The sequence below is a fragment of the Lonchura striata genome, chromosome Z, assembly GCF_050655825.1.
Source record: "Lonchura striata isolate lonStrDom1 chromosome Z, ASM5065582v1, whole genome shotgun sequence".
In the NCBI taxonomy this organism is placed as follows: Eukaryota; Metazoa; Chordata; class Aves; order Passeriformes; family Estrildidae; genus Lonchura; species Lonchura striata.
Window position 1 is genome coordinate 40,068,800 of NC_140740.1, and position 13,642 is coordinate 40,082,441.

The following is a 13,642-nucleotide window of genomic DNA, read 5'->3' on the forward strand; positions in this document are numbered from 1 at the left end:
GTAACCTCTGGAAAAACATATAAGTAAGCTTTAAGAAAGGGAATGAATAAAATCTCAACTACCACAAGACTAGTTAAAACAGCACTTGTTTGTATCACTGCATTCCTACGTCCCAAAGGATAGGAATTTACAGAAACAGTTTCCACCATGAAGGAAGTGTAAATTCAACTAGAAAACCTTGGAACAGGGTGTTCTGAGAACTTCATTTTCTCAGAAAGATCACACACACATGCAGTGCCAGCTTCCAAGTAAAATCATCCTTTTCCTCTCTTCTTTCAATGGATGGAAATGGTCAAACCATGTTGAAATCGCCATTCAGCATACCATTTTGGAACACATGGAACTGCTACCCACTATCACTTCACCCTCAAAAGCACTGCCTCAAGCTAATCCACCCAATTGGATGGTGTAAACCATCTGGAATAATATTCTCAGACACTCCATTCTACCCTGCAGAGTGTCACATATTGTGCTTTACAGGAGAAAATAAAGACAGTAGCCAAATTCAATCCCCAGTTCAAATACAAAGTATCTGCTGGTAATACTTTTTATAACAGTTCCCCAGTAAAGTTCCCCAGGAAATATTTAAAAGAAGGTCTTAAATACAATTCATATGTTAGAGTAGGTTTGAACACAAAAATGCATCAAAAAAGCATCAATAGTATGCATTAAGAATGAGAAATACTGCCAATCACCAATTCTTAAGAATGAGATTATAAAACAGGAAAGGATGGACAAATTAAAAACTTCTGGAAAATAGGATACAGCTGTTAAAATCAGCTGAAACACTGAAATTAATTCTTCTTGTATGTGATCCTGAAAAGCTGCAAATAGAATATATCAAATTTTTCACACTTTTCTATTTTGTCTGCTAATTAATTATTTAGAGTTGGAGGAAATGGTAAAAGCCACAATCCATTTCCTGCATTATGGTATTCAGATGCTGTTAGCCAGGTACTTTCAATCAGAAAAGCCCAAGGAAAGATCTCATACGCATAAATATTAATATCTTACTTTCAGACACTCTGTGTTCTTTGAAGAGAATAGCTACATCATTACATGGCCTCATAAAGAAATCCCACTATGTTTAGCATCATTCATACAAACTGCATGGGATTAAATAACAACAGTAAAACCTACAAATGCTTTGAGCAATAGACCACATGTATTTGCACTGAGATAATTTTTATTCTCCCTCTGTTGTAGTTTAAACCCACCTGGAAATTAAACCCCCTTAAGCCCCTGTACCTACAGCAACAGTTACAATTTTAATCTGACAATAAGGTGGCTTTTGCTCCTTCTTTTTGGTTTTATTACAGTATCGCAAGATTTTCTGGCAATTCTGACTGTGACTGATTCTAGGAAGCAAAATACAACTCAAATGAACAAACCAGTCATTTCCATTTGTGACAAACAGCCCTCTACCACTTCCATCATCACCTTCTTCCAGTGGTGTTGAATTATCATACTACTGGTAATTAAAAAACAAAATGTAAATTCAGACTGGCATATGCATATAAAAAGCAAGCTTAGTAAGCTCTGCATCTTCAGAGACACTGAAAGAAAATTCTACCAAAAAAGTTTATGAAGTTTGACAATATTGGAGTAATTGTAGTTGGTTTTGAGACACAGAGAACTGAAACAATAGAATGGGCAGGTGTTAGAGGAAGCTAATTTTTGCATCTCCCCAGCTAAACTGAGTCATTCAAGTAAGTACTTACTATCTTGCTCTTCTCTTCCTAGCAAATAAATCAGAAAGTACTCTAAAGCCCTCAATTACTCTGACGTAGTCAACTGATTAACAGTACTGCAATTTACCAACAGGAGTCAAAGGCAGAAAAAAAAATCCTAGATTTTTCAAGTACCTTTCTTTCAAAGAAGAGAACAACTTTTGCAGCCTACACTAGCAAGTGGTTATTTTTGGATTTGGAAGCAAGGAGAACACAATATATGTATTTTTGTATTTATCTAATAAAATATGTTTTTATTGTTTAAATAAACAAAATACTAAGCATAAAGAAAGCAGAGAATATATATGGAATCAAACACTAGGTATGGTAATGACCTGCAGAATTAGGCTCTCAGAAGTTTGGAAATCTTACACAGTTCTAATTACACCTATTCAGTGTTTCACACTGTAAGTCAAACCTATGCTAGGCATAAGTCCTACACAACTCCTTATATTGCAATCCTGTCATTAATTTCATGGTGTGCATGCCCAAGGAGAGCAAATTACAGTAGTTGCCTACAGTTTTCTGCTCAGTTCTAGCTCTTCTCCAATTCCTATTCACTATTTCTTCTTTTTGCTTCACACCTGTCAGGAGAATTGAGAATAGGAATTCTCCCTATTGAAAATATATATAGAGGGAGCCCAGATATTAAAAGGCACCTAGATACCAGAAGGCACCGATTTTAATGGTGGACTGAGTAAAGCCTTGCCACCTAGACCACAACTTCTTTCCTACGTACTGCCTGGCATGAATTAACAACTATATAGAAGCCAGAATACCTTTGAAGAAAAATAACTGACTGTTTTTGCAAATTTAACCAGCACAATCTTTCCAAGACTATTAACACTGTTTGCATGACCCTGATCTTCCATTAGAAGGTATTTCAGAACAATTCCAACTTTTCAGATTTTGGTGGACAACTAAAATATTCTGTCCCATGAAAATATCTTCCCATCAGTAGCACTGTTGGCATAGTGGCTTATATAATGCAATCACTCTTAGACTGCTGTGAAGAGCTAAATGCAGACCCTACCTCCGAAGGCCTGTCAGTCTAACACTCCCTGGCATAGAACATTATGAGAAAAAGATTTGACACAAAAATTCAGCTGTCAAAAGAGACAGACTATTACAATGTATCATTTTCTGAATTAAACTGCACTTTGGGGATGATTTAAAAATTCATATTACGTGTAATTTTCCACAGGGAAACATTTGCACATGCTTTTCTGAGAAGCTTTTTGGTTTCCTGATGCCATTAAACAAGCATCTTCATAGTATGCTGCTGGGCTCTCTCTAGAATGCCCATATCCAAATTGCATGGTAGAGCCCAGAACTGGATACAGTACTCCAGGTGTGGTTCACCAATGGCAAACAGAGGCTCCTGTCACTTACCCAGGAGTCTGTCAGGCGATAATGCAGTCAAAATAACTGGTGCTTGACTCACAATCATCCAAACCATGTCCCCAAGTCTGTTTAATATCTCTCCTACATAAATCAGTATCACTACTAAAAAAAAAAAAAGAGTATTGTCAGCAATATAGCTCACATTCACTCATAAATAATCTCTAGTATAACTGGAAGCATTTTATATGGGGCTTGCCCCTGCAGGGTACTTAGTAATTTATATACACTGTACCTAAAACCTACTCTCACAGAAAAAAAGCATTTCACTTACACATTAAAAAAAAAAAAAAAAAGTTAGTAAGTCAAAATTTGAATAGCACAGCAATGTGGGGAACAAATCTAAGTTTACGTGTTCAGGTGGCAGTGAAACACTACCAGCAGCACCACAAATGCCCAAAGAAGCTGCATAAGCCATTTTAAATACTTCATACTATGTGGAATACTGAAATAAGACTTCAAGATATAATACTCCTCCAAGTATTAAAAGCAAATTTACCTTTAAAATGTGCAGCCATATCTTTGAATTATTGGTGTTTCTGGTGATCTTTAAATATAACTTTATTTTTCCCCCAGCTTTGCTTGAACTTTTCTAGTCAGATGATCAAGGAAGATAAGACCAGCTGGTGTAGAGACTTCGGAAACAAATTTATTTCCTTATGATTCTTAACAAATAAGATATGTAAGCATCTATTCTTGTTTTAGAACAAACTCTTCTCTTTTGCTACTGTGCTACATTTATCTCTCTTCTGCAGGACCTCATTATTATGACATATATTTACCTACCTGACTTCTATTATGCTTTCTTGTACCACGCCATCTCATTTCAGATTCTTCATAAAGTTTGGAGTGGCCTGCGCTTTTATTCATGTTTCTCTCCCACATCTGAGAATGTAAGATTTCTTTTACTTCTGAACAGTCTTCCCGTGGAGCTACACTTTGGCTCTTTTATGGCCATTTCTCACCTAGTACTTCTGTGTCCGTTAGAATGGAACTTCTTATAATCACATTCCCATTTCCTATCATATTTTCTTGTATGAATCTTACTTTTTGACAAAAGATTGAGGCTATCATCTTATTTTACAAAAACTTAATTTAACATGAACATGTTATTATATGGTTTAACCCTGTTTCTCCTCTTTTTCCTCCTTCTTACTCACCTGTCAATGAACTGGTCAATTATGACAAGATCACCAGGTTGTATTTCCTCTCGTAATGAACCACAGGCAGTAGTCACTAATACATGGGAACAATTTTCTTCTTTTAATGCCCAGATATTGGCACGATAATTGACGTTTGATGGCATAATTGTATGATGCCTTCCATGTCTGCAAAGATACATGAAGCAAGACAGTAAAATAAATCAGACTGAAGTTGCATTCCTTCTCCCAAGTAAGGAGAATTTTGGGAAACATATTTCTCCTGACAAAATTGGAAGTAGAACTGACCATTTCAGCTACTTCTGGTATATTTTGTTTACCTAAATATATTGAGCTTCTCCTGGCATTCAATTTAAGAAGCAGTGGTATAATTTTATTTTCAAATGCAAAATTTTAAGTTCAAGACTGTAATGAAAATAATCTTAAAAATACAATCAAATATACATCAGCAGTCTCAAGATTAAAATAAGCATTTTTCTCTGAATCTTCTAAGTCAGTTCCATAGATTCTGAAACCCCTTTTCCAAACATTACAGGAAAGATTTATATACACCTCCACAAATTTTCTGCCCAGAAGCATTGCTTGTATTCTCCTACACAGAGTGGCACATCACAGACATTGTGTTCTGTCATCTTTCCAAAGAAAACAGTAGAATCATCACACTTTTCTCTTTGATCTTTAAGTGATCTGACAGCGTTCATAAATTAAAAGTATGCTTCACACTGCTGCAGTATTCCTTTTCACCAAGACAGGAAATACTTGGTCTTATAAGCATGAGCTTTTGTGCTATCTCTGTCTTTGCTACAGAAGCACATCACTTACATGATTAAACACATTATAAAATGATTTTCAACCATGTAAGAGAAAAGAAGGAACTTAATTTCTCAACTGATTTTTTTTCAGAGGTCAAAAGGCCCTAAGAATTTGGTCATTCAGGAACTGCACACAACATGACCAAGCACTGTCAGACAGGATTCCCATGTTGTCATTAGCATTTCTGATAATGCTAATGGCACACAGATCTATTGCTTTATTGCAGTTGCTGTCATAATCCTCTTATAAAATATACATGCCTCTTCCTTTCCAATCTGATTCAGAAGCCGGAACACAAAGAAAAATTTGCAGGTACCTTAGCTCTAAAAGTAAACTTGTGAGGTTTCTATATGAATAGTAATAAATGCCAGGGAGAAGATAAACCATAGCCAAGTTGTTCAGACATCTGTGGTCCAAAGACTAGTTTGAAACAGTACAGCTATGAGAACTTGAATTAGTAGTTCATTTTAGAAAATGAGAAAAATGTTATCCATTTTAGAAATGAGAAAAATGTGTAATAAAATACATGAGCAAAGTCCATGAAAGATAAGAAAAGAAAACCACAGACAAAAATGTAGTTGCAGAGATGGTTAGCAGTTAGCAGCTTCAATGGAAAAACAATGGAATAAAAAGAATCAGGGCCCATAGTGCACCACTGAGTCCTAAGTGCCCTGACCAGTCTCAGCCTGAGCCTCCACAGAAACTCCTGATGCCTGTGAGTCTGGATGCTCCTACCTCTAAGATCAGGCCCCAGTCTTCACCCCTGGCCTGAGCTATATCCTAGTGTGCCAGTCCACAGCCCGGTGTCCCCCACTGCCTTCAGACCTATGCTGTAGCTTGTCTCCAGAGCGAGATAGGCTTTAGACACATGCTACATCTTCATATCTCGCCTCCTAAGGTTCCTGCCTGGATTTCCTGGATGGATCCTGTGCTTGACTAATTACCTTGACTTGGCCTGCTGAGAGGCCCTGTCATCAGCATCTGCTCTGTCCATTCTGCCCAGGTGCCACAAATTGTGTTAATAGTCTTACATTTAATCCAGTAGCATGTTGGTCCTAGACATCCATGGTTACACCAGTGTGAAATTTCCACACATTCACCTGCAGATCCTACTTCCAGAGTCTCTTCAAGTATAGTAAAAATGTCTGAATAAAAATTATATAGGGAGGGACAACTGTAGGGAATGCAATAAACAATAATTGTAACAACAAGAGGACTCAATAATATAAGGGAATGATTTGGAGGAGTGTACAGAAGTAACAGAGACATAGTTCACCTGGAAGCAGACATTTTCTCTATTTCACAAAGGAAATCTACAAACATAGTAAGCCGATGAATTAATTAGTAAGGTCATCAGCATCACCGACCAACCATCAGAGCAGGTGGCCTTGCAGCCTACCATTCTCATTAGGGCAATACCTCCCACTAGATTTTTTTACCTAACTTAGACAGCATTTTCAATACTTCCAGTCCTTGCAGCATCAAACTTGCTTATGAAAAAACCCAACTGTGTGCTGGATTTTGCTAGCAACCATAGAGAGCAAGATGATGTCAGAGCAGAAATTCAGTTCACCAAATGAAAAGAGAAAAAATTCTGAGAAGACTTTAAGATGTATAATACAAGCCCCCTTAAAATGCTAATTTACCTTGCCAAGAGCACACAGTCCACATTTTTGATCTTTCCCAAAATCAGAGCATCTGATGGCTGCAACACAAGCACATAAGAACAAGTAACCGTTTGACAATCACATTATAAACCTTTACTACGACCTAAAAATAACTGCAACAGTTACAGAAGAAAATACTGGTTACAATTGTACTCTCACATTTTCTTGAGCTCAGCTGTGTAATTTGATATGACAAATTAGTAAAACAGCCTGGAAAAGGAAGATCAAACTTGAAACAGAAAGGATTACCATAAATTTTCTGTGTTCGTACAAAAGTTAACATTGCAACTCTTTATTTTGGGGTTTGAAACTGTAATACCTTCTAATACATGAAAAGAGTATTTCAAACACAAAAATAGTACCATGCACATGTTACCATCAAATTGGTTAGCATGATTCACTCTTTCCTGTAAACTTCAGCTTCTTTTTGCTAAATAGCTGCCATTCTCTACTAAATCCCTCTTCCAGCATAAAACCCATTTAATCTGTGCTTTTCCATAACACTCACCATTCTCTTCTCTGTTCCCTTTCTAACTTGGGCTTGCAGTAGGGTGTGAATAGTCTGGATTCCTCCAACCCATCCCACACTCAAGCCTAGCTTCCTGAAAAACTCTCTCTTCCCTGTTGCTGGGAGTCCTGCTTTTGGGAAATGAAATGTGATACAACAGAGAAATTCTGGTACGTAAGTGGCAGAAGCAGTGTTGTACTTGCTCAGCCCAGGGACTTCTCTTACAGCTATACAAGAAAATACAATCTTCCTGGCTACCAACCAGCCAGGACAACAGAGCATTTTGACTTTAGCTGTCCAGCTGGAATGTGTACCTTGCCATGGAGATGGGTCATCCTGCCCATGAGAGGCAGCCTCCAAGTCATCAACCACCATTACAATAAATTAATTGCTCTGTGGGCTGTGTTCTGCTCCTGGCCTTCAGGGATCTCAAATATACTACACTTTCCTTTTTGTTAAAACAGCTACTAACAAAACCATGGTTTATTTACTGATCACGTTTGCAAGTGTCTTGACTCACACATTTGCACTTAGAAATGTTCTGCTGCCAGCTACTTGACAGCAAAGAAATAAAATTATAATGCTAGATGCAAGATTTCAATTAGCATTTATTTTACAGCTGTTGATTTTATTATATAGTTGAAATTTTGCAGAGGTTGACAATGAAGCGATATGGGAGCCCCATGTTAAAGATACCCATTTCTTAAAAAAAAAATCACCTTCTACTTCCTACTGCACTGCTCTTTTTGGCAATTATACATTTGAAAGCTCTCTAAAGCACCATAATTTACTCAATCACCAAGGCTGAAATTCTGGCAGACACTTACTACTTATTTTTAAAAAATGGGAACATTCCAGAACATTTATGTTTAAAACAGCTGTTCTTTTTTTTTTTTTCAAGTATCAATTTAATATTAAATTACTGATATTTAAATCTTTAATCTTTACCTTACGCTCTTCTCAAACAAACATGGCTTTAAGAGTGAAATTTCACATAGGGCAAAAGCCTTGCTGTCTAGTGGCCACAGCAACTTGCCATTGCAACACTCCATAACAAGCAAGGTTCACAAAAATTAGCATTTGGGATTTTGTTTTGTTTGCACACACTTGCTGTGTTAAATAATAAGCAATTATTAAAACTGGGGACTTAAGTCCCCAAAAGAATACAAAAATACTCTTAAAAACTAAAGAGGATTTCCAGTAAAAGTTCTTGCCTCATATCAAAAAGGTCAGCAAATTAAAGACTGAGCTTTTTGCTTTATAAGTTACAGATTCAAGTTTGTTCCAAGAGGTAGATTTATGCCCATTTTCAAAAGACTTGGGGTAGTTTGATATTAATTCCCATCACAGAAGTCCACTGAATTCTAGTATACATTGATGATGCAGAAAGAACATAACAGGTTTGAAATTCACAGGCTTCAAAATCTAATTGCTGCAGCCAGGGTTTCCTTTCCTATCTGCTCATATCCCAGCACTTCAACAGGCCTCAGGATGGTTGTGTAAGAATCTGGCTGACACCTTTGAACTGATGCATTCTGCACATTTTCCACGTGATATACTGAATCTTTTTGGCACATGATTTCTAGAAAACTGGAAGAGAAAAAGAAACACTTGAAACAAAGAGAGCACTGCTAAATGATGAGTGGACAGTATAAGAAAAGAATTGTAGATACTGTGTCATGCTTCATTAAAAGACATTAAATAAAGATCACAAAATCACAGAAATTGTTAGGGTTGGAAAAGACCTGTGGAGATCTTCTAGTCCAGCCTCCTGTGAAGGCAGGCTTGCCTAGAGCAGGCTACACAGCGACATATCCAGGTGGGTGTTTGTCCTGGTTCAGGTCAAATTTGGGGAAAGAACCCCAAAAAGGGTCCCTTTAGGAAAAGCAGATTCAATTGCCCCCCCTCTCCCCCCCCCAACCAGTTCGGGAAAGATACCTCCTTGGAGAAAAGTGGAACAAACCTGTTTATTAAACAAGCAAACTTAAACAATATTAAACAATAAAACTTCTTGCCACTCCAAGAGAGAGACAAACTCAGAAACCCCCCGGGCTGCAGCTGGGCTCACTCAGTCTCTGATCCGTCCCTCCGGCGCTGGAAATGCCACGGCCCAGGCCCGGCCCGCTGGGCCACCAGCGATGCTGCTGCTGCTCTCCTGGTGTTCATCCAGAGCAGGTCCAGAGAGAGGGAAAAAAACCACAGTCCAGGGAACTTCTTTGCCTCAGCTAGCTAAAACTAACTAAAGAGCAAAGGAGAGCTCTGTCTCGCTGTCTGTCCATCTGCAAACAACACAGTCCAGCAGCAGGAATGTGGAGGAGGGAGTGCAGTTCTTGAAAACAAACTCTGTGCTTCTTCCTCCCCCTTCACTCTTGGAACAAGCCTTAAAGGTGTAGAACTTATTGTTCAACATAAACAGGGCAGACAACTGGGGATAAAGGCATCATACAGTCAACCTAGGACAGGGTTTGAGTGTCTCCAGCAAGGGAGGCTCCATGATCTCATTGAGCAGCCTGTTCCAGTGCTCAGCCATCCTCAATGTAAAGAAATTCTTCCTCATATTGAGTTTTAGTTTATGGCCATTACTGCTTATCCTGTCACTGAGCACCATTGAAAAGAGTCTGGTATCATCCGCTGGGCACCCACTGTTAAAATATTTCTATGTACTGACAAGATCCCCTCTCAGTCTTCTCTTTTCTGGACTAAGAAGGTCCAGCTTCTACAGTCTCTCCTTGTAAGAGAGATACTCCAGACCCTGAATGCAGACCCTGAACCACCTCTATGGCTCTGCCAGACCCTTTCCAGTAACTCCTTGTCTTTCTTGTACTGAGAAGCCCAGAACTCAACATAGCACTCCAGATGTAGCCTCACCAGCACCAGGGAGAGAGGGAATCACAGCCTTTGACCTGCTGGCCACACCCTAGCTGCTGAACCCCAGGACAGCACTGGTCCTCCTGACTGCAAGGGTGAACTTGTCATCCAGCACCCCAGGTTCTTCTCCACAGAGCTGCTTTTCAGGAGGTCAGCCTCCAGCTGTGCTGATACTTGGGGTTATTCCCACCCCAGGTGGGAATTCAACCCTAGGTGCAGGATTCTAAACTTGCCCTTGTTAAATCCCATTAGGTTTCTCTATGCCCAGTTCTCCAGACTAAGGTCCCTCTGAGTGGCAGAAAAGCCCCTGAGTGTGTCAACCACTCCCCCCAGTTTTGTGTCATCTGCAAACTGGCTCAGGGTTCATTCTATCCTTTCATCCAGGTTGCTCATAAAGAGATTGAATAGCCGGACCAACTATTGATATGTGCATAAAGTCATAGAAACAGACATTTCAAACTATGTATTGACCAGCTAACCTAGCTAATGTATACTTCCATTCTGCTTTCTTTCTCCACTACTTCTTTCCAAGTGCTGTACCTCTCTACTATTATCTCAGTCATAGCCAGGAGTAATGATAAAATAATAAAAACTTTCAATGGAACAATTTGAAGTCAAAGCTCTAATACTGTATTTTAAAAGGATAATTTAATAAAAGGTCCAATAAAAACCTCAAACATTAAAATTTTATAAATGTCTTTAACTACTTCTGTCTTTTCACAAAATACAAGTCAGATATATATTACTCACTGTTGCAAAACAGAAAATAAATAATCTTTTTTTTCTGAGCAATTAATCCCAAATTATTACAATAACAAACAATTGGAATAAATTCCCTTTGCCTATAATGTAAATATGCATAAAGTACAATTCATGTAGTGTCTACAGAATTCATTTTCCCCTTGATCTCACCCAGAGCTTGTTGGAACAGAAAACAGAATGAATACAGAACACTCACGATGAAAAAGTACTTCAGAGGTTCTGCAAGCCTCCATTCAATCTGTAAGTTAGTTTAGGAACCAAACAATGTACATTGTTTTGGGGAGGTAAAAGATGAGCTTATGTATTATGTTAAATGGTCAGGTTTTCCTGATGCATCATGTTTTCCTGATGGAAGCAAAAAACGCTCAATTGAAAGGTGGAACTACCCCCCTGCTTTGTTTGCCTGATATATTTATGACCAGAAAAAAACACAGAGGCACTAGAATAATTTTCTAGAGTGGGAAGATCTCTTGCCCACCAGAGAAGGTGATTCAGAATCAAGATCCATCATACAGAAAGGAAGATAATCTAACTGAAAATATATTCTGAACAAAGCTTTTTAGGAGCTCCAAAATTCAATGACGAAGATAAAACTGCTTGGAACAGCATCTATTATCCTGTAGGAGACTAATATTTTCCATATCTGAAGACAGTATATCAAATTTGGGACATTTCCCACAGAATACCAAATTTTTGATGTACTGAAAATGTTGGAAGACAAGAAAAAAAGACAGCTGGAATATTAAGAGCTGTAAGCTTACTCAATTTTTTTTAAAAGCTATTGTTCTGCATTTTCACTATTACTAATGTAACTTGATTTATCATAGAGGACCAATGCCAACATAGAAAACAGCAAAAAATTGTCACCATAGTTTCCTTTAAACTTTTCATTTTTCCCACATTCCCTAGTGCTAAATTTTGTAGTTAAATGATTCTTACTATTCAAGAAGGCCAAAGCAGAAGACAATTAAAGGACTCTGTATGAAAAAAAAAGTAAGCTATTATTCGTCTTTTAAAAGAAAAGAAAAAGCATTTTTCATTAGAGAAAAATCTATTTTGCTGCTGTCAAGTGTCAAAGGTCCCAAGGAAAATCTACTCCAGAAAGCTTTTCTCCAACATCTTTTGGCAGAAGCCTCCTTGTCTAGAAACTTAAGAATTAAAGATTTAAGCAAAGTGGAATTGTATCCTCTGCATTTTTACATGACAGAAGGAAATGGACATACATTCTAGTAACTATGCCTTGCAATTTCCTTTTGACATTCATTCATTCATTCTATTCTTCCTAGTTTTGCTTGAACTAAATAGGTTCATGATTCACCACTGTTTCTCTCAGAAAACCAAAGACCACAAAGTTCCAAAATTTATTTAAATTAAGCCCTTTACTTCTTAAAATGTCAGGCAGATTATCTCTCCACTGATTTAACAGCTCTATGAAAAAGTATCTTTATGGCAGAAAAGTCCCAATTTGGTTTTATTCCAGTAACAATCAAGAACAAAACATATCTTTAGGAAAAAATAGTAACAAACCATAAACTTCTAAGCTTTTCCAGGCACACTTAAATAAAAAGAAAACTGCCCTCTTGCATTCAGCTGTTCCTCTCATCTATGTAGCTCTAAAATGTGTGGTAGGTCGTGTAACGTCTCCTTCCTGAATACTAAATAGTCTCAGCTGCAAAGTAAGTGAGTATTGATCCACCTAATAATACTAATTGAACTTGAGGCTTTGTTCTGCTTCAATCAAAATCCATTGTACTTTGTGTGACTGCAACTTGTGGACTAAACGCTGCACATCTCACACTAAGGCTAATCCATCAGCTGCTGAACTGGAAACTGCATTCATTCCCTGAAGTTAATGTGATTCTATACAGGAGGAAATCTACATGAAACAACCATCAGGTCAATGGCCTGATTATCAGAAGTTCAGATCTACAGAGAGAAAGAAGGAAGACAGGCCATTACAGGTAAAAGGATAAAAGCCTCCTGTTTGGCTGTGCTGTCCTTTGACTGACCTGACTCCATTCAGGTCAGCTAAACAGTCCCAGTTCAGCTCAGGACATTATCTTGAATTCAGGCTTGGATTCATACCCTGGTATCTCAGTTCTATTCTCATCCCCCTCACACAAACAAAAAATATTAATGAGCTCTTTTTTTTAAGTTCAGTCTGTGCTAAATGCATAACATGCAGGCTCAGGCATAAGCAGTCCATTGATCAAGGTCTCTCACTATCCACAACAGGCACCAACATTAATTTTCTGCTATTTATGTTGCACTCTGTGAAGAACACAAAACAAAACAAAACAAACAAAACAAAACCAAACCAAACCAAACCAAACCAAAACAAAACAAAACAAAAAAAGTAAAGAAGCCTTCCATACTTGTCGGAGTCCAGGACATTCCTCTGGCTGCCCTGGCTGTCTCAAGACCCTGGAAGGGGGCTCGGAGACCTTGGCAAGAAGCCAAAAACATCTGTGGCTTCAATTTTAACCCATGGAAAAACTGCCAACTTTGTATGAGGCATTACAAGCCACAAGGGTTTGAATAGTGTGATATTTGAATTAATACAGGGTGGAAAAGTAGAAATTTGGGGTTTTTAGAATATAATTCAGGGGGTCAAGATGGAAGAATTTAGGCATGTCCCAGACTTCTTCTCCTTAATCTTGTCCTGTCTTGATGTGATGGTGACACTTTTCTATTGGCTTAAGGTAGAGACACACTGACCAACACAGATGTTAG

General features: G+C 38.0%; 1 protein-coding gene across 6 annotated transcripts in view; it reads right to left on the minus strand.

Moving 5' to 3' along the window:
* The window catches only part of MTAP (methylthioadenosine phosphorylase), a 43,291-nt gene that overhangs the window by 13,786 nt on the left and 15,863 nt on the right, over positions 1-13,642 (minus strand). For 3 of the 6 annotated variants that reach the window (XM_077790239.2, XM_021537140.2, XM_085567517.1), the window contains 2 exons: positions 6,751-6,809; positions 4,292-4,459 (listed from right to left, as the gene is read on the minus strand). In XM_077790239.2, the coding sequence (XP_077646365.1) occupies positions 4,292-4,459; positions 6,751-6,809 (227 nt within the window). Of the gene's footprint in view, positions 1-4,291; positions 4,460-5,420; positions 5,511-6,750; positions 6,810-13,642 lie in introns of all 6 variants that reach the window. The other 3 variants (XM_085567520.1, XM_085567518.1, XM_085567521.1) reach the window with 2 other exon arrangements.